At 41.8% G+C, this 25,978-nt stretch overlaps 1 protein-coding gene across 2 annotated transcripts in view; it reads right to left on the reverse strand.

Annotated features, from left to right (window-relative positions):
* Positions 1-25,978, reverse strand: part of CNTNAP5 (contactin associated protein family member 5) — a gene marked incomplete at both ends in the record, with an annotated part of 850,484 nt that overhangs the window by 100,563 nt on the left and 723,943 nt on the right. For both annotated transcript variants that reach the window (XM_079783016.1, XM_079783015.1), the window contains one exon: positions 22,767-22,995. In XM_079783016.1, the coding sequence (XP_079639142.1) occupies positions 22,767-22,995 (229 nt within the window). The remainder of the gene's footprint in view (positions 1-22,766; positions 22,996-25,978) is intronic.

Raw genomic sequence — 25,978 nt, forward strand, 5'->3', positions numbered from 1 at the left:
AGCCATTGTCAGGGAAGTGATGCAGATTGCAGCCCTATTACATTCACAGTCAGCCATGTGTAATAGCACATTATTTCATAGTAAGTTAGGACTGTTGCCTTCAGGTTATTTCTCCCCAACTTCCCAGTTCAAAGACTGGATATAATGTATGAGAACAAAATCCACATTCTTTTATGAGATGCCCCATACCCATTTCCATTGACAGAACTGTTGCAGAGTTCCATGATATGGTGAAGCCTGTGTACCTGCCAACACATTTTCTATGGGCAGGACAGAGTAGTAGCTACAATGAGTCAGTTTGCCTCTCTACATGTGAGCAGTGAGGCCTTGGGCAAATCAAATGGACTCCAGTACCTTATTTTCTGTGTGTGCAAAGTGGACATAATTATAGTATGTACTTCATAAAATTGTGAGGATTAAAGCTATATTAAGTATTTTATGAGTATCTGGCACATAACATTCATAAATGTTAGATAGTAACATAGTTATTATTTTGATGCATGGATTTGTGCACTAGTGGGGTCCTTCAGCCTGGCCTGTGGGGATCTGGCCAAAACTGGCAGACTGACATTCCCTGAGGGGTCCCGGAGTGCAAGAGGACACTCTGCAAAGTTGCTGTCACTCGGCAGCTCCTGTGTTGAGTGTATACTCCCTGGTGATCAGTGTGCATCATAGCTACCAGCTGGTCAGCCAGTCGGCTGGTCGGCCGGTCACTTAGGCTTTTATATAGATAGATTTTTATTTAATCTTTCTGAAGCTACATTTGCAGAAATTCTATATAGAATCAGGTTAAAATGCATCAACATTATCATCATCATCACCATCACTTGTTGTTCTGGGCTTGATGCTCTATATCATTATTTTTGTTGCTGTTAAAATGATTCTGAAAAGAGCTCTATTAAAATAGCACCACATTTAATAGCTCAATTTACACAACAGGGAACTGGAAAGAAGCAAGTATGGTGTTGAACACAGAAACAGCCACCTAGAGAGTTGGTCTTATTGTCAATTGATATCAATTGCATATGTATAATTTGCTAGGTCAGCAACAGCCTGCAAGAATTTTGAAAGACCTAATCCTCATCTCAAGTTCAATTTCTGCCTAGTGAAAGGGAAATTTTAGAACAGATGATTTCCTCAGAAAAGTAGGTTTATATAGAAAGTAACCAGTGGTCATTATTGATGTAGCTTTTAAAACAAAACTGTGATTAAAATATCACATTTGCTATACGCTAATTCAATTGTAGTTGAATTCTGTTCTAAACCAAAAAATGGCCCAAATAATTCTTCCACTGGTTTCCCTGGGTGAGCACTGAGGGTAAAGAAATCTGTGAAACAAGTAACTCCATCCAATTTACATACATTTCATCTAGATAACTCTCTTCAGTAGGAAAAGAAATGAGCTATTTTAGCCTTAATTAACTTGGGATTGTGAAATTGTAGCCCTCTCTCTCTCCCCTCATCATTATTGTTGATTAATGAAAATTTCTGATGGTACAAAGTTAGGATAAACCCATGGTTTTTCTTAAAAATACCACTACATGTCATTTACCTGGTTTTTAAAACCCAGTTACAAAGTCATTCTCTCACATGTACAGGTTCAGTGTGGTACCTTAATAGTTGACTAATCGTCCATGATTATTTTCTGTAGGATGTGTGATGTGGTTATTCTTGCCCTTGGGTTGTAAGGGCTTCACTTCTATAAGAATTATGAGAGGCTTAAACTTAAACCCTTAGAAATTGGTTTCTTAGAAATCAAAGGCAGCATTTGTTGTTTAACATTCATATTTGCAAAGTACTTTGGGCTCCCTAAGGAAAGCTGAAATACAAACACTAGGTATGTGTGTAATTAATAATTTCAGTAGGGATTATGGCCTCTTTGAGTAAGAGCATATTTATACATTGACACTCATGAAAGATAGGTCGATTTCAAAACTATCCAAGATCTATTCCCCCTAGATGTAGGGAGCATTCATTTGCAGCATTTCAAGGACATGGATGGAAGCTATCACAGATACAGCCCATCTCAATCCACTCTCATCCCAGCACACCAGAGCTCAGGTACCCATGGGACACTACCCCACTAGCCTCTCCCGAGGACTGGCAGGAAGGAACAGTGACAGTCATTACGACTAAATGTGCCAAGAATCCCTCTGAAGGAATCGTACGTATATCAAGACAAAAAGCCAACCATTACACCCAATTCTTTCCTCCATAAACAGCACACAAAGTGGATGTCTGTGTTTGCTCTGAAAACTGGCTAAGTGGTGAGCTGTCTGTGGCACAAATAATTACATTGTAGAGGCCACTTTTAATTTCAGATGATATTTAATTAAATATCTGCCCTGACATATTATCTTCCGACTGATTCTAATAGCATACAACTGCACTCGCGTGGCTGCACTTACAGAGCTCCCTGCTCACCACCACTGACTCCACAGTCCTGCAGGCAAGTTTGGGGCTGAGGAACCATTGTCAATCAGCTTCTCATTCCCCATTTTTAAAAGTAGTACTCTCTTGAGAAATGTTTTTTCACCCAATGTCTCTTCCTGTTTCTTTCTGTCCGCCCTGTCTTTCTCTGGTTCACAAGATTTTTACCTGGTGAGATTTTTACCATGATGACCAACCTGAGTTCCAAGCTCCGTTTCCTCCCTCTGATAGATATCCTCAGTCTAGCTCAGGGGAAGGAAGACAGTGCTATCCCTCTAACTGGACATCGGAAGGGACAATATATTTTGTGACATTAGTGTCTTCCTAATTGATCTGGGGCAGTGGATGTAGCTCCTCTGTCAGTCCGGATAGAAAATGTTAGGAAGTCGTTCTTTATTGTGTGAACTTTGACAAGTCACCTAACCTCTCTGTTCCCTAGACATAAATAAGAATATTAGTATCTATTGCACAGATGTTTTTAGATTTTTGGGAAAAATATATATATATATTCCAGCCTTGTAAAGCACACAAGTACTCAACAAACATGAATTATTCAGAATCCAGATACCTAGCACTATTCCTAGGTCAGGGTATGGCTGAATGCCCTGCCAGGATTTGGTTTTATGGTGGCAACCTCATTAGTACCAGGCCACACTTTCTGAAGTGAATCTGAATGTGGCCACCCCAGAGGATGCTCAAACCCAGACAAGGCCCTCTGCTTTCTAGAAGCTTGGCTAGAGTTGCCATGTAAGACCTTCTGCAGCAACCCTCGCATGTTGGCAATGGTATACCTATGGTGCTAAAAATGTTATACATGCAGATCTAGCAATCCCACATCTAGGAATTATCCAGGGCAACAATTAAGGCCCCGAATATATAGAGATAAATAATTTATCATAGATTTAAAAAATAAAAACAGAAAAACATTAAAAATCAACAAGTACCCAATAATAGAGTAATGTAAAAGAAATTATATAATCTCATATAATTTACCTGCTAATACATAACAATATGGAAAAATTCCAGAACATATTATGAAACTAAAATAATTCTAAAACAGTATGAATAGTCTGTTTACATTGTGTCTAAAGAGCAATAGGTAGATAGATAAAAGTCTCTATTAATTAAGCTCTCTGGTCCAGGCACTGTGTTAAGTGCTTTATCTGTGCCACCTTGTGGAAACTCTCAATCACCCTCAGACTAGGTATTGGTTGTAAGTCATTATAAAGATTTCTTGAAAGCAAATCTGGTAAAGGCAACAACAAGATATCACTCCCCTTGAGAAAGGTCTGGGGTCCTGTAATGAGGTTCACTGTCCAGATGGCTGAGTCTTTCTCAGGAACATGATGGGAGAAGAAGGTCTGGGTTACTGTAGGCTAGCCTGGGGAGCACGGGGTTAGTTCTACAAGGCCTCACAACCTTCACATCATGATATATGAAGAGATGCTGCAGTGTACCACCTTGGCTGCTCAGAAATGCCCAGTCCAGCGATGTCAACCACCCAGGCGTGCCTGGACACTGTGGGGGTTGAGAGGCCTTGGTGCTGAGAACCTGTGTGGCCCACTGACAGCACACTGGGCGTCATGGGACATGGTAGGGACCTTGGCCAGCCATGCAGTTTTCTGATAAGAATCCCCTAGATACAATCAACATTCCTGGAGCCTCATCACAACCCCACTTAGTCAAAATCTTCAGGAATAGAATTGGGAAGACAGATGTTTAACCAACTTCTCAGGTGAGTCCTATTGCAGGGAAGTTTTCAAGATATTATCTGGTTAAGGTAGTGGTTCTCAAACTGGAGCCTGTGTCACAATCACCTGGAGGCTTTTTAAAGCATAGACCATTGTGCCCCACCCCAAGTTTTCCAATGCAGAAGGTCTACATTGGGGCATCTGATGATTGTTTATAATAAATGGCCAGAGACCACACTTTGGAAACCTCTTGGTTCTGGAACAAATCAGCTGAGGGGAGCATAGGGGTGTCCAGTTGCCTTTCAGAATAAACAGTAGGGTCTGGGGAGGAGCTGGGATTTGAACCTGGAGGCCTCCCTCACCATCTAGTCTCCCCACCTCCTCTTTTCCTCCCACTTCCACATCTCTTGGTTTCCTGCTCCCAATCCTAAGCCTAGTTCATCAGTATCTGACCATCCAAGGGGCCAAGACTGACTGAAAAAGGTCATGCAACTAAGTTAAGATATTTAGCTTCATGAGTAACTCAGGAGATGGGGGGTTAACAAGAGTAAATACTTTGGTAAGATTTTTAAAAAGGGCAGGCAAATGGTCATAAAGTTTCTTAAACTAAGGTACCTCTTTCAGTTTTAAAAGCTAATGCAGTCATAAATCTCTGATAAGGTCTCAAATTCCAATGATCCAGATTAAAAAAAAAATACATTTGAGAATAAAATATCAATTAAATTGACATACTATACAAGTATTTTGGTTATATAAAAATAGCAATGCATACTAAACTACAAAAATACCCAAAATAGAGATTTAAATACTTAAATTTGTTCTCCTTTATTAAGTAAAATAATGTGATAGAAAGACTCCTGAGCCTTCTTGCTTTTCTTTAATTAAACACATTTTTGAAGTTCTAGTGAAAGCTCTGTATCCTGTCCACAGAATTATCCCACATATCACACACAAGGATCTAATTCCAGATGTTCCCTGGGGTGCTGGAGCGGTTGTTATTATGGTCCCATTACAAGAACGCCTAGTGCAGACAAGACAGCAGGTCTTTGGCAGAAAGCACAATTCCTCCCCAGGTTCCAGAAGAAAAGGTGACTAATCAGGAATCATCCCCAGGCCCTAAATTATACCACCCAAATGTTTGTCTCAAAAAACATTCTAATTGGGAAGGGCTACATATTGGAGCAAGAAAGAGCCTTTACGATACTCATTTCTTCCCTAAGGCTCTGCTTCCTGTCTTGTACTGTCCTCATTCTCTCTGTTCTACCCACCGAGCAGGGGCCTGTTCTGCAGCAGTATGGAATGTCCGGAGTGGATTCTCATGGCTTTGCCCTGACCTGGAAAGGCCTTTCCTGAGGGAGCGGAGGCTCCAGTGGGATTTTAGATCAACAATTACATGAAACCATTTCCAAGGCTTGCATAGCCACCTCTGGATACAAACCAATGTTTGCTGGAGATGAAAACAGCATAGTCAATAACTCCACTGCAGGCAACTAAATTAGTTTTCTGGGTATTTTAAGACTATAAGTGTATCCCAAATAGATTATGGGCAGACCTTATCAGAACATAATATTTTTATAAAAACTCTAAATATACAGTATACTGTATTTATTTATCTAATAATTATTAACTTTTGCCATTGTTTTATTTCTTGGACATTCTCCCATTCTTAAAATGGTTAAGAATATATGAGTAGCCATAACCTTTGCATGAATAGAATTCTATTTTTTGCAAGAAAAATCAGTGAGGTGGGTGGGGAGAACAGCTTTCATGTAAATTAATCTTTGTTTTATCTCTCAGATTTTGTAAAAGTGTATTAGATCCAGAAATACAGTAACTATTGGATAATGGGTAAATTAATTAATAAAGCATAAAATTGTTTGCTTGCATGATAGTTCTGTGGGCAGGCAACCGCTTCAGGGACTACGACCGGGACCCCCATAGGCAAACATATTGATGCTTGCTACTTCCATCTGGGCAGACAACACTGATCAGTCACACCTTCCTGTGAACCAGGATCAAGGACCTGCCCAGCTCTTCCCAGCAGCCACAACTAATCAGTGGGAGTCACCATGAGATTCACCATCTCTGGACAAGACAACATTTTAAATAATTGACAAGACACAGGTTTTCTTATGCCATCATCCACCGGGTGCCAGTCCTGAGTGACGCTCCCCTGACTGCTCTGCTCTGAGCGCCCTTCAGAGCGAGCTGGCAGCTAACAATCCCTTCTCTGCACACGATGGATAATCCATTCTCGCAAACTGTCACCACAGCTTTTTGTTTCTTGCTTCCGTCAAAAAGCCAACACCTGCCAGCAAGCATGCTACTTCCTGTTTGGGAATGCAGCAGGGGAATGAGCAGCAAACTGTTTCTGGCATTTTATCAAGAAAATTGAAAATAACGCACAAGATGGAAAAAGGGAATAATGACTCCCAGATGGTCCCGGGAAACGGCACGGTCCCTTGTCTAAAGAACACCGAGCTGCTGCTCATTGCCAGCCTGTGGTGCAGCCAGCAGCCACCCCAGTCACAGAAAAGACAGCAGCTCCTCACAGGCTGCTGGTGCATCACCTGTGGCAGATGCCGTGCGAGGCATCTCACATACTGTACTCGTCATTGCTGCCAGGCTCATAACTGCCCTCTGGTCCTGCAGTGACTGCAAATAGAGAGCCTCTGGCGCAGGGACTTATCCAAGGTCACCAGCTAGCAGGTGCCAGAGCCGAAGTCCATCCCGAAGTCTGTTTCTATCTACTATTCCGCACTTCAGTCTGATGCGGGCGCCAAAGAACAATGTGAGCAGGGGCACGCTTTCCTTCTTGAGGTTGGAGCAGTTCACCGATTTGCAAAAAGTTTTCTGGCTAGTTTGCTTTAAAGTCAGGGTTAAAACGCAAACACTTGTAAACCTTAGTCTGTAAGCCTTTCTGCATTGAAACTATAGGGCATAGGGCAGGTGTGGTGAGGGTTCTTTGCCAAGGTGGCATGTGTAAGGTGGTGAGGGGCATTACAGGGATAGGGGCTGCTGGTGCTCGGGGAGACTAAGCATCTGACAATGGCCCAGCTGCAGGAGCCCATTCCGACACCCAGCCCAACAGCGCAGAAACACAGAGGAGTGTCCTCTAGTGTATAATGTGGCAATGAAGCATCCGGTCCTCAGCACCGGCTCTGCTGGCTTTCCCAGCATCATTCCCCACACTGTGCTGGTGCAACTGGTGTGCCAAATTACTACAAAGGTAAAATCATAATTATTGTTAGAAGTTTTCCTTCACTGGTAATAAATTACCATGACATTTATTACAAAACTGAATGTTTTTTGTGTTAGTTTTATTTTGTAAGCTCATGAGCGTCTTGAGAACAAGCAGAGTGCCCACCTTCCCCCATCACACTCAGCACACAGGGTACCGTTGGGGCTCAGTAACCATCTAAGGATCATCTCCCTGCTGTCTTCAGCTAACATGCACATACCTCCATTTCTGCCAAATATTTAGTATTTTTGTTTGTTTGTTTAAAACTTCTCTCAACAGATAAATCATGCATAGTTAACAGGCTTCTTGTAAAAGTCTTCCACACCAGCTAACCCGTAGCAAGTACTCTAGGGGTGAATGATAGGTCATTTGCATTTGCTGAACAAATACCTGACATGGGGTGACATGACTCAGTTTGCCAAGATGTCATTTGAAATGCTGATCTGTTTCCTTGATTTCATTGTCTGAGGCCTTGTTTTCTTTTTCTTTTTTTAAGTTTTATTTAAAGAAACAACTAAATAACTTGGAGATACAGACACACTTTTCAAAAATGACAATAATCCATGAAGTTGGGAAGATGCTGGCAATTGCATAATGTTTTCCCATAAAAAATTCATGCAGCGGCATTCGTGTTGGTTCTTTAGATGATTTGTGCTCCATAAGCACACAATAGTATGACAATAACGATTTGTTTAATACATTGGGTAAAACTGTCCACAATGCTAGTCTCAAAGGAGAGAAAGATTTAAGTAGGTAATATGGTGAAGGAGAGTGAAGACTTGTGATGGAAAAGAACAAGCCAGGAGAGTCTGGGCTCTTACCCAGAACACCCCTGCCTAAGCCTCCCCACACCAACCTGGCACCAAGGGTTCTGAGAACCTGCATTAGACGGAGGATGGGAAGCGATGAACCCTGAGGATATAGAACCAGGGTCATCCAGGGGTAGAATCATAACTGAAAGCCCAGCAGATAGTTTACAATTTACACAGTTGTGCTGCTCTAAGGTGACAGACAGTTGCACCCCAGGCTAAAATAATGGCAGGTAATACACTGATGAAAAAACCAAGCAGAGTAGAAAGCAGAGAGAGGAGGGTTGGGCCTGACTCAGAGACAGTGTGGCCTGTATACACCCCAGGCTTTGGGGTCCTCATCTGTAGCCTGTGGTCGGAGAAGGGCTCACAAGTCTTCACTCTCCTTCATCACATTACCTACTTAAATCTTTCACAGGGGCTGAGGTGAAAATGAACCACATGGCATCTGGGGAGGGGGCTGCAGGCAGAGAGAAAGGTAGCGCAGGGCCCAGAACTGGTCTGCTGCCCGGTTGCAGCAGCGGTGAGGAGGCATGATCCAGGCCTGCGACAGGAAGTGGGAAAGGCTGAGGATGACAGCACAGGAGACATCATGTGTGGCCTGTAGGAACCTGGCTTTCCTTTTGAGTGACAACAAAAATCATTGCACAGTTTTGAGCTGAGGAGTAACCCAATGGCCTCCTGCTGAGAAGGAATGCGTCTGGGTGCTGTGTGGAGAATGGAAGCCCACAGGGCAGGAGCTCAGGGAGAGAGGCCTGGCAGGAGGTCACAGCAGCAGGGGGCGGGGATAGCCTGGGGCAGTGCAGGTGTCCTCAGTGCAGGGTGCAGGTTCTCCTCTGAGGTCACAGGTGTGGGATTACCGGAGAATTGTTAAATTGAAGATTTATTTCATGAGTTCACTGCCAATTTTAATCTAGACAAACGTCTCTGGGAGCCACTGACTTAATAGTTCAGGAGGCCATGATTGGTCATTGGGGTTTGGAGGAGGAAGCTGATGGACAAATGAGTCTACAACACTTCAATTGTCCCACCTTGTTGGAAAATCCAGGCCCTGCTGTGAAAGGGGTTTGAATATTTATTTATTTATTTATTTATTTATTTATTTATTTATTTATTTATTTCTCAACTGAGGATATTGTCATTCATTTTAGAGAGAGCAGGAGGTAGATAGATAGAGAGAGAGAGAGAGAGATTGAGAATTGATATTCAAGAGAATCATCAATCAGTTGCCTCCTGCACACTTTTTGGTGTACTTGATGATGCTCAGCCAACTGAGCTGAGCCACCCAGCCAGGCAAGGGAAGGCGGGTCTTTAGAATATACATTATTTAGCTGGTGCACATCCATCTCCTCAGTTCTGTGTCCAGCACTGTCCAGCATAGCTTAACTATTTCTGCAGCTCAGTGCTTAACATGCTTAACACAATTCCTGGCAATGGTGTCCCAAATTAAGGTCAGTGGTGGAGCCGTTGGGTGGGCATGAGTGTTAGATCAGTGGCGTCACCTTGAGTGGTAGGTGCAAGAGATAATTAAAGAAGAACAATTTTTAAAATTTGATTATTGTTTTAAATTCTCTGCAATGCACTCTATTTTTGCCTACCCCTAGATCAGAACTTGCCTGTTGCTATACCACTGGTGCCTGGTCTGAAGAAATTGCCAAATCAACAGGTCATAGATATTTTCTGAGCTGAAAGAGACTTTTAAAAAGCATGCATTCATTGAGATTAATTGGTTTTTCCAAGGCCAATATTTTGTAAGTGGAAGTGTGTGTAGACTTACTGGTATTCTCCTTGGAGACAATGCAAATTCTGGGCACTTCACAGTCATCCAATGAGGGTTATAGCTCCTTCAATATTTCATATAATTCTAACCACATTGTGTTAGATGGGCTTCAAAAATCATCAAGGCCAACCTCATGTTAAGGCTGAGATCCATAGAAATAAAGTGACTAGTCTAAGTTTACCTAGGATTTTTGTTTAGTTTTAATTTTATTTTTAATCCTCAGCAGAGTATATGTTTTAGAGAGAGAAGGGGAGGGGGGAGAGAAACATTGATGTGAGAGAGAAACATCTATTGGTTGCCTTCTCTACACTCCCAGACCTGGAATTCAACCCAAAACCCAGTCATGTGTCCTGACCAGAAATGAACAACAACCTGTGTGTGTGTATGTGTGTGTGTGTGTGTGTGTGTGTGTGTGTGTGTGTGTGTACTGGTTAACACTCCAGCCAAGAGAGTACCTGACCAGGGTTGTTTAGGTTTTTTTTGTTGTTTTTTATTTGTTTTGTTTTGTTTTTAAATATATTTTTATTGATTTTTGAGAGAGAGGAAGGGAGGGGGATAGAGAGATGGAAGCATCCATCAGAGAAAAACATTGATTGGCTTTTGACTGGAGACCTCTTGGTTCATGGGTCAATGCTAAACCACTGAGGCCTTAAAAGGGCTGTTTAGTTTTGTTTTAATTTGTACTGAAGTATAATGTATAATTATACTACATTTAGGAAAGGGCATATGATTCTCCAATGGAAGACGACACAGAGTTCAGGAGACAACAGTCCTGCACCCAGAGGCTCCTCACATCTCCTTAGTGTTGCTATTCCCCAAAGTTAGCCACTATTCTGATTTTTAACATCATAGATTAATTTTGCATGTTTTTGAAATTTATAAAAACATTGGAATTATAGAGAATGTACATTTTTATGTCTGATTTCTTTTAATATTAAGTCTGTGAAATTTATCATTTTTGTCTTATGCATATATAAATCAATCATTCTTATTGCTTCGAGGGAATATAGAAGAGCACCAAGTTTTAATGACCAAGAAGCAACAGAAAGGTGGTAGACAAACTCTAAAGTAGGCTTTGGGTTTGCACCCTATATAAAGGTGGTAGACAGACTCTAAAGTAGGCTATATAAAGTTTGCACCCTATATAAAACTCCACCCATGAGTGGAAGTGAGACCTGTGACCTGCTTCTAACACGCAGAAGGTTAGGAAAGGCTCTCCTGTAACAACAATTCAAGGTTTGTCCATCCATGGACAAGATGCTGGTGCTCCCTTCCTGGTTTAATAAAGCAAGCTGGGAGGGCCTGTGAAGAGTATCCCATGGCCAGGAATTGTGGGTTGAGAGCAATGTCTGGTCAACAACTAGCAAGGGACTAGGACCCCAATTCTGAAATCCCAGGATCTAAGTTTTGCCAACAACCTGAGGAAGCTTAGAAGCAGATTGTTCCCCAGTGGAGTCTCTGATGAGACCACAGCCCACCTGATACCATGACTGCAGCCCAGGATCCTCTGAGCTGAAGATCCAGATAAACTGCTTGGACTCTGACCCAAGGAACCTGGGAGATAAGGCATGGACCTCTTTTCAGCCACTTAGTCTTTGGAAAGGTGTTACTTAGCAATGGAAAACTAATACTTGAATCCATCTCCCTGGCTTTCTAGAATAGGGTTTGTTATCCCTTTCCATTACTAAAACAAAACACTGTAACACCTCAACATTCTTTTTCTGTAATCCATTTTCAGCAACCAATTTGGTAAATATAAATCATGGAATGTATTATTCCTGGTTTAATAATTTTAAATTTATAGTGGCCCCATACCTCACGAAGTCAGACACAAATGAAAAAACAAACAAAAACAAGCAGCAAAAGCTAAGATTGGATATCTCAGCACAATTTCCTGGGAAGAATAATCTTAGAGGAGGAAAAAAATGGGGTTGTATATTTTCATGATGCTATTTTCAGCATGTATTTCCCATAGATGCATCTTAAGCACTTTGGAGCAATGCCAACCAGGGTGCAATGTAGATATAAGTCAATATCATTACAACAGAGGCACTTAAAGCGACGACATGACTGATGCCAGGCACCTGCTTTCAGGAGAAGAAAGCTCACTCGCCCGCTCTAGGGAACACGTTTCTGATCGCCCATTTCTAGTCCTTTTCACTTTATTCTGGATTTATTGCCCTTTTCCAGCTTCAGCCCGACAAAGACTTCAGCTTTCAGCACAAAATGATATTTCAGACTCCACTAAATATATTTGTAAGACAAGGGCAGCCAACAAAATTAAACTGCTGGTACAAAGGCTGGCTGTTATTTAAAGCTGGAGAGAGATTACAGGGGATTATTACTTTATCAAAAAATATTTCAGGTAAAAAAAGCAATGCTCATTTCTCCAGTTCTTTTGGCTGTGTGCTAATTCATCTCCCATCCTGCATTGATTTAGTCTTTCATTGCCATTTTATTGAAAAGTCTGACAAATGTCAGTGGCCTAAATTACAGGACATCCAGGCTTACTCGCTTATTGCTGCAGAGAGCTAGAATCAGGACCGTCAACGGGATTTATGTGTGCTGTTTCTTTGATTTTTATTGCTGTGCTTTCATTTGAACCATCAGAAATTTTATCTTTAAATCTCATTTATCTTTTTGAAGGTCCCACCTATAGATGGCAATACAAACAAGTAAAACCCAACAGTATTACCAATATGGACTTGGTCACATTTATTCCTCCATCTTTTTAAAATGCAACATTTTATCTGTTTCAAGTTGCTCTTTTTGTATATATTTTTTCTCAGACCCTTAATATACTTTGAAAGGAAAAACACCTATCAAAATTAGAAATAAGAGGATAAAAATAAACCATTTTTAGATTCTTCTATGTCTTAAGGTTTTCTTCTCATTTTAGCTTCATGCTTTTAAGTAAAGTTGTTAACTATTTTATTTTTTCTCTCTTTGATTCTTAGCCGTGAAGATATGACAGTGACATTTTAAAAATATGAATCATAAGAATATGCTTCTAAAAAGGTTCTTTTGTGCATGCGTGAACACACACATACACACACACACACACACACACAAACACACACATACACACAGTGCTCTCTTGTCATTCAAAGCTCTTAAGCAATTTCACTGGAAAATGTATCTAGTGGCGGCATAAGTATTGTGTATAGACACTGGATGCTTGAATGGTGCTAGACCAGTGCTGATTCCTTCAATGAGTGTTATAGTGATGGATCCAACAAGTTCCCCGAGATTGTGACCATTTCTATAACAGGCCAGCGCAGAAGTCATAGGAGGGGCGCTTGCCACCACCTTTGGTTGGAAACCAGAAATGCTGCCCAGAAGTGACACTGAAGTTAGATTTGACCATATAAGAGTTTGTCAGCAAAGAAGGGATGAAGGTGGGAAAGGAAAGGATGTTCCAGCAAAGGTAACAAAATATGAAATAACCTGAGGGGAAATAGACATGATGCCCTTGGTGATCTGAACACAATTCAATATGGAATGAGGAGGCAGTGGGGTATGAGAATGATGAGAGTGAAAACTTCACAGGAAAGTAAAAATCTAGGATTGAAGGGAGTTTGGAATTAGCTCAAGGGCAATGGGTAGTTATAAAAAAATGAATGACATGAATATATTTGAATTTTAAAAAGATCACCCTGGTCAGAAGAGAGAATTAAAAGGGCACAGGCCTAGAGGCTAGGAGAGGTATATGAACACTGTTGCAATAATTTGATTCTGATATTAAGGTGGCCAGAATGAAGATAGTCATAGTGGGAACATAAAAAATTGGTTATCCTATCTAATAAAGAGGGAATAATGCTAATTGACCCTCACGCTGTCACAAAGATGGCGGTGCCCACAGCCAATAAGGAGGGAATATGCTAGTTGACTGCCCCGCCCTCAAAGATGGTGGTGCCCACAGCCAATAAGGAGGGAATATGCTAATTTATTGCCACACCCTCAAAGATGGCAGCGTCCACAGCCACAAGATAGCAGCGCCCAGTCCCCTCAGGCCCCCAGTCACCCAGGGCCGGCCCGAGGTGAAGGCAAGCCTCAGATGGTGGCTGCCCAGCTGCCCAGGGCTGGCCCAAGGTGCAGGCATGCTTTGGATGGCAGCTGCTCAGTCTCCCAGGGCCGCCCAAGGCTCAGGTCACCAGGGCCGGCCGAGGCTTGTGCTGCTGGCAGTGGCAGCACCAGAGGTGTGATGGGGCGTCACCTTTACTGATCGCTGGGTCACCTCCTGCTCCTGAGGGCCCCCTCATTCACTGGGCCTCTAGTATATAAATAAGACTGAAGAAATAAATACAATGTAATGCAAGAAGATTGAATAAAATGCTGATTGATGGATTCTGGAGAGGCAAGACAGAGAAAGACATGGATGAAGCTGGTTTCTGACTTGGGCATTTAAGTTGAATGTAGAGCACTTTTCTGAGAAAGGGAAACACAAGCAAGAAAAGGTCTAGCTGTGTGTGTGTGTGTGTGTGTGTGTGTGTGTGTGTGTGTGTGTGTGTGTTTTGGGAGGCAGGATTAAACTTGAGGTCAGTTTAGAACATACACAGTTTGAGGATTCTATGGGAAAGTCGAATGAAATTGCTCCCAATTATTTTAAAGCCACTAAGATCTTCATTTCACGGGAATGGATGACATATCTCACTGAGGGTTCATTCTTCCTTCAGAAAAGCCAGAACTGCCATAATAAAGCGGGCTTTTAAAGGGCAGCTGACACTTCCAGGGCCTCTAATTGGATGAGGTATCCACACACACAGAAGGCTGAGAAAAAGCATTCATGCCTTAGAGCTTGGGGGTAAGGTCTGAAATAGATTTGGCAATGGGGCACTTCTTAGTGGTCTTGCAATGGACTATTTAAATAGGAAGTGGAATCACTTGTTATATGGAGTGCTTCCAAATAAATTATGTCATTAATTTATTCTTCCATTCGTTCATGGAACAACTCAACTCACTAACAGAAAACTTGGAAACAAGATCTGCATGCAACTGTGCAAACAGTCTTTAAAGCTGCTTTTAGCCAATATCACTTACATAGTTTTATGCATTTATTGATGGGGGAAAGAACTAGTTTTCTACTAACTATACTGTACACCTCTATCTTGATATTCAAGCAACAGATTTTTATGGATTTAAATACTATTCAGAAATACTGCATTTTAAAAGCAACATGGTATAGAAAGACTTAATACGAGGAAACAATCCCTGCCTCACTTCTTCCTACACCCAGGCCCTCCTCCTCACATGCAGTTACCTTTAGTTCTATCAGTTTTTGTTCTATCTTATTTTCCTTCAACTATATTGAATATATTGCTATTTCTTGATTTTATCCATTTTAGACGTTATGTTTTGTCTTCCCATTATGGTAGATGAGGAATTACCTTTCTTGGACCCAGTTATATCTGGGCCCACCTCCCCTGGCCTCCAGGACAGGTATGCCACTTTTTGATTAGGTTGGATTTCAAAGTTCATGTTGTTTGTCTGATGTAAATATCACACTTTGCTGATAGCTAAGGCCTGCATATTGTCCCTAAGCACCTCCTTCCAAAATTCCTCTGTTGCATGCCTCATCCTAGGCCAGGTTTTCTCAGACTCACAGCTATTCTGGACCAGATAATTATTTGTGTGTGTGTGTGTGTGTGTGTGTGTGTGTGTGTGTGTGTAGTGGGTCATTAAGATGTTCAGCAGTGCTCTAGCCAGTTTGGCTCAGTGGATAGAGTGTAGGCCCTCGGACTGAAAGGTCCTGGGTTCAACTCTAGTCAAGGGCATGTACCTTGGTTGCAGGCTTGATCCCTGGTCCTGGTTGGGGCCCGTGCAGGAGGCAACCAATAGATGTGTCCCTCTCACATTGGTGTTTCTTTCTGTGTGTCTCGCCCCTCTTTTCCACTCTCTCAAAAAAAAAAAAAAAAAAGTCAATGGAAAAATATCTTTGGGTGAGGATTAACAACAAAAAAAGAGGTTTAGCAGCATCCCTAGCTTCTACCCACTATATATCAGTATTGCTTCTCATCTTAATATTTAGTTATTAAGATGTTACCTGGGGGATAAATCATGCCCAATGGAGAACCATTGACCTAGACTGGCTTCGCACTAGGACTTCTGCAAGGCAGTTACTCTGAAATCACCTTGCCTGTTCTGAGGTGGGTAACCTATTTCCTGGAGCCCATACCTTCCTTTTTTTTAAATATACATTCCATTGATTTTCCACAGAGAGGAAGGGAGAGGAATAGAGAGCTGGAAACATCGATGAGAGAGAAACATTGATCAGTTGCCCCCTGCACACCTCCTACTGGGGATGTGCCTGCAACCAAGGTACATGCCCTTGACCAGAATTGAACCTGGAACCTTTCAGTCTGCAGGCCGACGCTCCATCCACTGAGCCAGACTGGTTAGGGCCATATCTTCCTTTTTATATACTTCTTTCTTCAGGGAAAGCACCTTGTGTCAGGGTGCCTCTAAGGTGGCCCTCAATGATGCCTGCCTCCTAGTATTCATACCTTTATGTAACATCCCTCCACAATCTCACATTGTACCAGGTGGCTCTATTGAATTTTGATTCTAAAAGTTCTGTCTTAAGTAGTATTCTCTCTCTCTCCCTTCACCACTTTCTCTGGGGGCGGGGGAAGGCCAATGGATATGTCCTCTGTTCAGCCCTATTGAAAAATCAAAGAACCAGTATCTGAAAGCTCCAGTCAAGAGCCACAGGATGAATCTTGGAAGCAGATTGTCCTGTCCCTTCAGGTTACTGAGGCCAGACAGGAGTGTGACCTCATGAGAGACATGAACCAGAATCATTCAGCTAAGCCAACCCCACATTCCTGGCCTCTCACAGCACTGTGTCATATCCATGTTACTGTGGAATGCAGAATGGGCCTGCCCGCAGGACCTGATATTTCCCAGGAAAAGATTATCTGAAAGCCCAGAAATATAGGAAATGAACAAACCTAAAAGAGTCCAGGAGATTGCGAATGACTTTTGGGATATTTAAGTTCAAAAGTATCAACATTTGCTTGACACAAGCCCAGAGAATGAAGTAGTCAGGGAGTAGCAAGGCCAAGGAAACACGCCTTCTGAGGCAGGCTCTTCTCAGGCTGTGCATCAGAATTCCTTGTCTCTGAGGAAGCCCAGAACATGCCCTAATGATGGTGTCAGTGAGGGGCTGGCAGGGGGCACAGTTAAACGCTGAAAGTCTTCCCTGAGGAAGCAGCAATGGTGGGACTGTCCGGGTCCCCTATGCTCTGGGAGTGGCTGTGAGGTGGACACTTGAGAGAGGCCCCCTCCCCGGAGTTCTCCTCATCACTGTCTCCCTGGACTCAGGCTTTTGGAAATGTAAAGTGTCTGGACTTATCATCATTCCCTCCAAGGCGTGTGCAATCACAAACAGACAGTGCACCTTATGACTGTACATGATAAAGAGGAAACGATGAAGCAACGTGGAAGGGACTATTCGGTGCTGGAGGGCACGGGGCAGCCATGGGGGGAAGGTGATGGAAGCCTTGTTTATACTTTGAACCACATAACCTGACCACAGACGGATGGCCTTAGAATTAACGCATATTTTATACTTTACACATGTATATTTTTAATCTTCACTTGGCTATATGTTTAGAGAGAGGAAAGGAGAGAGAGAGAGAGAGAGAGAGAGAGAGAGAGAGAGAGAGAGACAGAAACATTGATGTGAAACATTTATTGGTTGCCTACCTTATGTGCCTTGATTGGGAATTGAACTCACATCCTAGGTATGTGCCCTGACCAGGAATTGAAACATAAACCTTTTGGTGTATGGGATGATGTTCCAACCAACTGACCACTGGGCCAGGGCCATATTTAATATTTTATTTTTTTTTATTTAAAGGGGCCAAGAAGGACTGATGATAAAAAGTAGAATAGGGAATTGAAATAGAGAAAATTAAGAACAAAAAAGCATCTTATTCTATTTCATGGCCCAATACAAGGGGCACTGTACCCCTCTCAGGAAGCATTGGTCTCTCCCTTCTTTGCCTTACTCGACCCCTAACAGACTCTATCCTAGCACTTACATCATAGTGTCACCCTCAGTATGTGTTATGCCTCTGTTCCCAGAATAGACCATTAAAGGCAGGCCAGGACACTATCTACCTCGGTCTCTCTGGTACATGAAACAGTGCCTGCCACATGGTAGAACCTGGTGAATATTTGTTAAACATAATTATTTAGGGAGAGAGCCCATGGTACTGTGGAGAGGCAGAGCCATCACTCAATAAAATTCTGCAAAAGTTTAATGTATCTTCCTCCAGACACTTTTCCTCCACCAATGCCCCTTCTCCTCCAATGGCTGGGTCTCTGAGAAGTTGCCCGTGGCCCAAGCCCTGCTATGAAACCACAATGGCCTTCTTTTTCCCAAGGACCCTCTGACACAGAAATGCCTCCTCTTCCCTCTATTCTTTCATCCCAGGAATTAAAATGGCTTTCTTTCTTTAAGAAGAAGAACAACCTGTTTTCATTTGAAAAGATAAGAGGACAGCTTAACCTGAGTAAGTCTCTAGTGGGAGAAATTTCAAGAAAAAAGATAAAGGTCAAAGAATTCCATACCTGCCAAATCCATTCCGTGCCAGGGAGAGGCCTGCAAACATGACTTTAAGTCTCATTGCTCCTCTTTCCCTGGCCTGGGCATCTTATTAAATGAATTTGCAAGCCAAGAATTCTGTTCAGTATTTACACAGGTCATCCGCTGTGTTCACCCCTGACTTCTTAACCCAGAGTGCTGCGACTGACAATGGCTGAGGGCATTTTCTTCCTCCCCGGAGAACAAAGAGAACTCCTTTTAAGAGTGACACTCTCATCCTCATTTCCACCAGCTTCCCAAAGGCACCTTACATCAAAGAAAGGTTAAGAAACCTGTACTAACAGAAGACTCTTAATCCATCTCAGAAAGGTGAGAATCAATCTTATAAAACCTTTAGAGAATGACTTTCCCAATTAACCCTTTTCCATATTTGATCTCATAATCTTTTGTTTCTATCTGTAAATATTCTTAACTTCCATTAGTATTTTCAGAGGTATATTTTTCACCAAAATGTATCCAAGTCACATTGAAATATCCCTACTTCTTTATAAGACAGTGTCACCAATATTGTTCACTGGCAATTATATCAGTGGCCTAATACCACCAACATACTGGGAACAAGCTGCAAGGATAACAGTTCTTAATTCCTCACCGAAGCATTTCAAAGTCTGCAAGTGAAACTCTAGCAGAAAAAATACAAATGCGTGACTACACCGGAAAGTAATACAAAATCAAAATCTCAGACTTGGAAACATACTCAGAGTTTATTTTCTGTGTCATTCACTGCTGGAATTCTTATTATGGTATCCCTAATAAATTGTCATTTATTTATTATTTGATGACTTCCAAAGCAAGGAATCCACTATCACTTAAGGTATTTTACTTTCTTATTACAATCCCGAGTTCCTAGAAGATTCATCCTTAAAGTTAGGCAAATTCGGATTTCTGGTTTGACTGCTTGGGACAGATGAGCAACTTGGATTTTTTATGTATCTAGGATATTTAAGGCAGTTTCTCTCTCTCTCTCTCTCTCTCTCTCTCTCTCTCTCTCTCTCTCTCTCTCTCTCATCATTACGTTTAGAAAGAACCCTATCTTGCTTATCTTTGTTGATCTTCATAATCCCTGATATTGTGCATTGACACCAGAGAGTCAATGAAAGGATGAGTGAATGAGAACATATCTTAGTTGTGCCTCTGCAGTGAAGAGAGATGGCAGGAAATGCTCAGTATCCTAAATCTCTGAGCCATCCATCACTGTCTACTGTGATAGGAGTTCCCTAGAGCAATGGTGGGGGAGTGGGTTTGGGGCATTTGGGTGGTGATTCTCTATCTGAGGCTGAGTGAAGAGAGGGGGGCACTTCATTACTAACCACGACTTGGACACCTATTTCCCATGAGTTAGATGGAGCTGCCAGGCCTGCACTTTTACCTATGCACTGAGATTTAAGCTTAAAACAAGCAAGGCACATGTTTCTCTTTGCTTCCTTCATTTAGCCAGGGTTATAAAAATGTGGGTGTTCAGCCCTAGCCAGGTAGCTCAGTTGGTAGCCCTAGCCAGGTAGCTCATCCCTATATGCCAACATTGTGGGTTTGATTCACTATCAGGAAACATACAAGAATCAACCAATGAATGAATAAATAAGTAGAACAACAAATTAATACTTCTCTCTATCTCTCTCTCTTCCTCCCTTTACCTTCCTCTATCACTAAAATTAATAAATAAATTTAAAAAATAAATTAAAATGCAGGTGTCCATTAAGTCAAGTACATTTTTTAATTACATGGGACTTTAGAGTATAAGAAAACAGGGAATAAGGTAAAATGCAATAATGCCGTACCAATTAAATAAGTTCAAATTATTTAAAACATGATATGTTTCAAAAAATATAACACTCTTAGTTTATCTGTTGTGGTGGAGTAAACAGAATAAGCTGCCAGTCTTGGGAAGGAGGATTGAATCCCAGCTCTTCTCTTTATTTGCTGTAGAATTTTAATGAAGATATTAAACATTTATGTCTTAGTTTCTATAACTATACAATATTGGGTATATTAACACCACCAATCACACAGGGTTATTGTGAGAATTAATGTGTACATTAATTAAAATAGTGCCCAGCATAGAGTATTCTATAATATTAAAAGCATAATATGCTAATTACACTGGACTGCTGAACAACCTTCCGGACGTCATTCCAGACATCCTTCCAGATGAAGCCGCAGCGGCGGGGCAGAGGCACTTAGGGGCGATCAGACAGGCGGGCAGAATGGTTAGGGGCAATCAGACAGGTAGGCTAGTGGTTAGGGTGGTCAGGCAGGCAGGCCAGCCAGTTAGGAGCCAGTGGTCCCAGATTGCGAGAGGGTGAAGGCCAGGCTGAGGGACCTCCCACCCCCGTGCACGAATTTCATGCACTGGGCCTCTAGTATATTATAACAGAGTAATGGAGTAAGACATATTTAGTCTGATACAGTCATTTCTGTTATGCATTGTTGATATCCATAGGAATGGCCTGACAGGTACAGATGTGTCTTTGGGACCACACAATAGATGCATTGGGGGAATCTTGCATCTCAGTGCTCTGGAACTATCTTACTTAGAGTTCAACCACATCATAGTAAGGTTATTCTATGGAAAGGTTGTTGGGCTGGTTATCAGGAGATCTGGCTTCTAGTCTCAGCTATGCCATGAATTAACTGGCTGACCCAAGTTAACCAGTTAATCCAGGCCCCAGTGTCCTCAGCCAGCCTTATCAACCTCACAGAGATATTAGGAAAGAAAGATTGAGAACTAAGGGTTCTAATCATACAAATGCCTGCTGATAATTAAGAGGTCTAAAACCCATATTGTCTCTTTTCTCTCCCAAATAGTTCTGGAACTACCAATTATCCTTCTAGTCTTTCTCTCCTGTCTTTTTTTGCTTCCATCATGTTGTTCTGAGAATGAGTGATCCTCTTAGTTCTAGTTAGACATTGTTGAACTAGAAGTAAGATAGTTCCAGAGCACTGAGATGCAAGATTCCCCCCAAAGCATCTTTTGTGTGGTCCCACAGGCACATCTGTACCTGTCAGGCCATTCCTATGGACACAGACAACGCATAACAGAAATCACTATGTCAGATTAAATATGTGTTACTCCATTACACCATTCAGGACTGATTCAACTCAGAGGCCCGCCAGTTTTGATCCTTCTTTTAGTCCTATACACCATTCTTTATGTTCAATGCTGTAAATAGTTAAAGCAAGATCAAACAAAAAAGGAAAAAAAACAACAACACACACACACACAAGAAAAAGTAGTGCAAGAGAAATAGCAAGAGTCTGCGTCTGAGGTCTAGAGAGGGCACAGTGTGAGCTGCATATCTCAGTCTCCTTTCTCCCATCCCCCACCACAGTTGATCCCTGTGGAGATGGTTCTAAAGTCCAGACACATCTCATTATAACAGAAAATTACAAGAAGAGAAAATACATATTCTTGATCACAGAAAAGTGTTTTTGAGACCATGCTACAGGGATGTCCACACCCTTGCCCTCTTTGCCCAATCCTAATAATTGTTTGTTCCCCTAGGATTTTGATCACACAGTGTCCTTGCCATGACCATATCAATAGTCCTCATTCTGGCAATGTGGAATTATGTCGTGAGGGCAGAAAACCTGACTTTTCCTAACAGCTATCAAGACTGTATCCTTCACCATCCCTCATATAAAGTGGACTCTAACTCCTTTATCCCTCTAAGCTTCATATATTCCATTTTGTTCACATTATTTTCAGAATCTGATTCTCAGAACTCAGATCTGTATCCCACAAGGTTATGATCCACATATACCACTTCTCTCCAAGATCTAGGCAATCTACTTCTATTAATACAGCCTGCATTTATGCTAGTTGCTTTAAAAGCCCTTAGTAAAGGAGACTGCAGTAAAAATGGCAAGATATATGTGACAAGTGTCCTTCTGAAATTCAGATATGCTTATGATCTTCTTTTTACACTTAATGGATTCCAGCACAGAATAAACAATAAAGAAATACCACTGCACAGTCAAGGCAAATTAAAGTAGATGCATTTGACTTCAGTGATGAACTGACACTGGCCTGGAATATCAATTGCAACTCATAAAGGTCAAGTTCAATCAAGGATTTGCCTGGAGGTCTGGAAATAAGCTGCTCAGGTGACACCAAATTTAGGTTGAAATTTTGCAGAGTTCTGGAGGGCATATACTTCCCCTCTAGCCCAATATGACACTCCATCAGGCTCCCTAACATCAGTACTCACCATTCTTGCAGAGCAAGACAGCCAGGAAGTCGTGAGAGGAAGAATTGATATAAAGCAAGAGGCTGGGTGTCTGGGCTGTCACAAAGCTAAGTGCGATGTTTTCCTTAGATGGAGCTGACTCTGCATAAATTGCTGAGGAAGACTGGCTTAGATTCTTGGTCACTGGGTAGGGTTCTTGAAACATGTAAGTAACTGAAGTTCCAGCCTCAAAAACAGCAGAAACCTCTGCAAAATACAAGAGGGGGAAACACACATTAAGGTATGAATTGAGTATTCAGGATATAAGCATAGCTTGTTTATTGTTCCTATGCATTAGGCACTGTGTGAGGGTTTGTACATTAATTATATAATATGCTTTCCACAATAATTCTCAAGTGGCAGAAATCATCAACCTCATTTCCAAATGAGAAACATGAGGCTTAAAGAGGCTAAGAACCCTGAACAGGTTGCACAGCTAAAAGAGAGAGTTGGGATTTGCATTGTGAAATCCAGGTCCAGTTTAATGTGTATTTGCAGAATAACTACCATGTGCCAGGATAATTTTTCAAGAAGCAAAGATAAAATGTCCCTGCCTTCAACATAGTATAGAGAAATTTCACTGGGACCATCTTACTTTTAAAACTGAGAGGCTAAGAATTCTGGTTTGTCTTTTTCTCATGTATCAGGAGGGTTTTAAGTGGGTTCTAAATTACTGAGAGCAGGACATGGGTGAGGCAGCAGCATGGCTCTGTGGTGTGGGGTGAAGTGTGGGGATCCATGGAAAAAAAGAGAGGGATCCATGGAAACAGTAGAAAAGGCATAGATGTCCTACTCTTGGACTCAACTTTTTAAATGTCTAGGAATTGGCATCCAATTCCAATAAAGAGAAAAGACTTGGGAAAATAGGCCTCATGTGATGCACTACATAGAGTTCTGCCACCGCTACAAGGAAAGGGCATCCCCATGCTGATGACATTCAATCAGCAGGAACATGCCAGCCCAGATCTTACTGCACAGAGTCCTTGTCTCACTGCCAGGTTAGTGGGGCCAGCATGGGCTTGGGCTTCAGCACTGGGTGGGAAATCTGGCTCAGTTCCAAACTAGCTGTGTAGTCCCAGGGAAGCAGGGGAACACTGTGAAGACTGTTTTCTCCTTGGGCAAATGGGAAGCATGAATCCTACCTACCTCAATGATCTAGAAGTAGTGCAAGAGAAATAGCAAGAGATTGATTTCTTTGTGGAGAAGTAAATGATGTGTGCAAAGCGCTTAAGACAGTTTGAACTCATAGGCTCCCAAACCAGAAGACAATTTAACCAGAACCCATTCCAAATTTTCTTCATTTAAATATCTGTTTATTGACTGCACATTTATCCAAATGCTTTGATATGCTCTTCTCTTATTCAAGGCCACTCTGAAATTCCCTTTCAACTTTGTCTCTGTCCAGCAAAGGTTCCCTCTTAGAGCAGCATATCTTAGGTCTGGCAGCAAGCCTCTGTCATAAAGATAGTAAACAGGAAGCTGTATTGACATAATTTCTCTTTCCAACTGACATACGAAATGTTCCTAGTTCCCCTGAAATGATCTCATTGAATTAATGGCACCTAGAACATAATCAAACCTGGCTTTTGCTTTCTAATTTGATTGCAAATTTGTTCTACTTTTGTGAAAACTCTATAACAGCCTGCAACTGTGCCAACAAAAAAAATGAAGGTTGCATATTTATGTATATTATTAGCAGATTGGGAATACTATTTTATTTTTGCTAAAGGTTCAGAGGAAGTGTTCACATTAACAAGAAAGTCCTCCTGATTACAAAGATGTGCAGTGGAGACTTGTGACCATGATGATGTGGGTTAATTATTAGTTTGATTCAAGCACTTTCCTTGAGTGAACTAACTTCCTTGGGGACATTTTGCCTGCCTTTTGAGCTACTATCTCCTAGTTAACAGAAAAGTGGTTTTCATTTGATGTGTATGTGCAATGGTTTTCATTTGATATGTATGTGTATGTTTGTGTGTATGTGCAAGTGTAAGTATAATTTAGAGCATTCTGTTATGTAGCACTAGAGGCCTAGTGCACGAACTTGTGCACCAGTGTGGTCTCTTGGCCTGGCCTGCGGGATGGGGCTGAAACCAGCTCTCCAACATCCTCTGAAGGGTCCCAGATTGCAAGAGGGTGCAGGCCAGGCTGAGGGACCCCACTGTGTGCAGGACCAGGGCCAGGGAGGGACACAGGAGGTTGGCCAGTTAGGGAGGAACCGTGGAAGGGCTCCAGGGCATGTCTGGCCATCTCACTCAGTACCAATTGGCCAGACCCCAGCAGCAAGCTAACCTACCAGTCAGACCATATGCCCCCCAGGTGGTCAATGTGCATCATAGCAAGCAGTTGAGCGGCCTTAGCATATCATTAGCATATTATGATTTGATTGGTTGAATGGCTGATGGGCCGACCAGACACTTAGTATATTAGGCTTTTATTATATAGGATATTAAATATGGGCATACATAGTACATTTTTTTCTTGATACTTAAGACATGAAATTAAAATGAAAAGTACTTTTTAAACTAGAAATGTCCTACCAACTTTCTTTCCTCCCTCCTCCTCTCTTCCTACTATTTTTATTGTTTAGGTATTGTCAATTTCAACACAAAGAAAATTCAGCAAAACATCTGGATTCTATTATTCTCTCAGTTGATTATGTTTTATAATCTAAGAGTTTAAACTCTCTGATTGATTGGCCTGAACATACAAAACCATCGAGATAAATAGAAGAAACATCTTAACTGTGAAGATGTTTATCAGTGACCATGGTGCTACTGCAGGACCACAATGCCAATATTAACACACCTCTAGAGCACCTACCGGTTGGAAGGAACTATGCTGATAATACTCTGAGTAGACAGGATACACATTAAAAAATAATAACACTGATGGAGGATAGCCTAGTAAATGATGTGTGAGTGACAGAAAATAATTTCCAGAGTTGGATGTCTTCATGGGCGAGAGTAGCCTAGGAAAATCTGAAAGTGGAGCTCACTATTGACTGGTCTTGACATGTGGAATCAACTAGGAGAAGGAGACAGGAGACAGGGTGGGGCTGCAGAAAGTGTGTGAACCTGAGTCAGCCATGAGGTCTGATTCACTTGGAAACTGGCTGTGCCATTTTCCAGTACTCACAGTATCCCACTTAACCTCAGTTCACTCACATATAAACAGGGATGAATTTAGT

Source organism: Cnephaeus nilssonii (genome assembly GCF_951640355.1).
Source record: "Cnephaeus nilssonii genome assembly, chromosome: 10".
Taxonomy (NCBI): Eukaryota; Metazoa; Chordata; class Mammalia; order Chiroptera; family Vespertilionidae; genus Cnephaeus; species Cnephaeus nilssonii.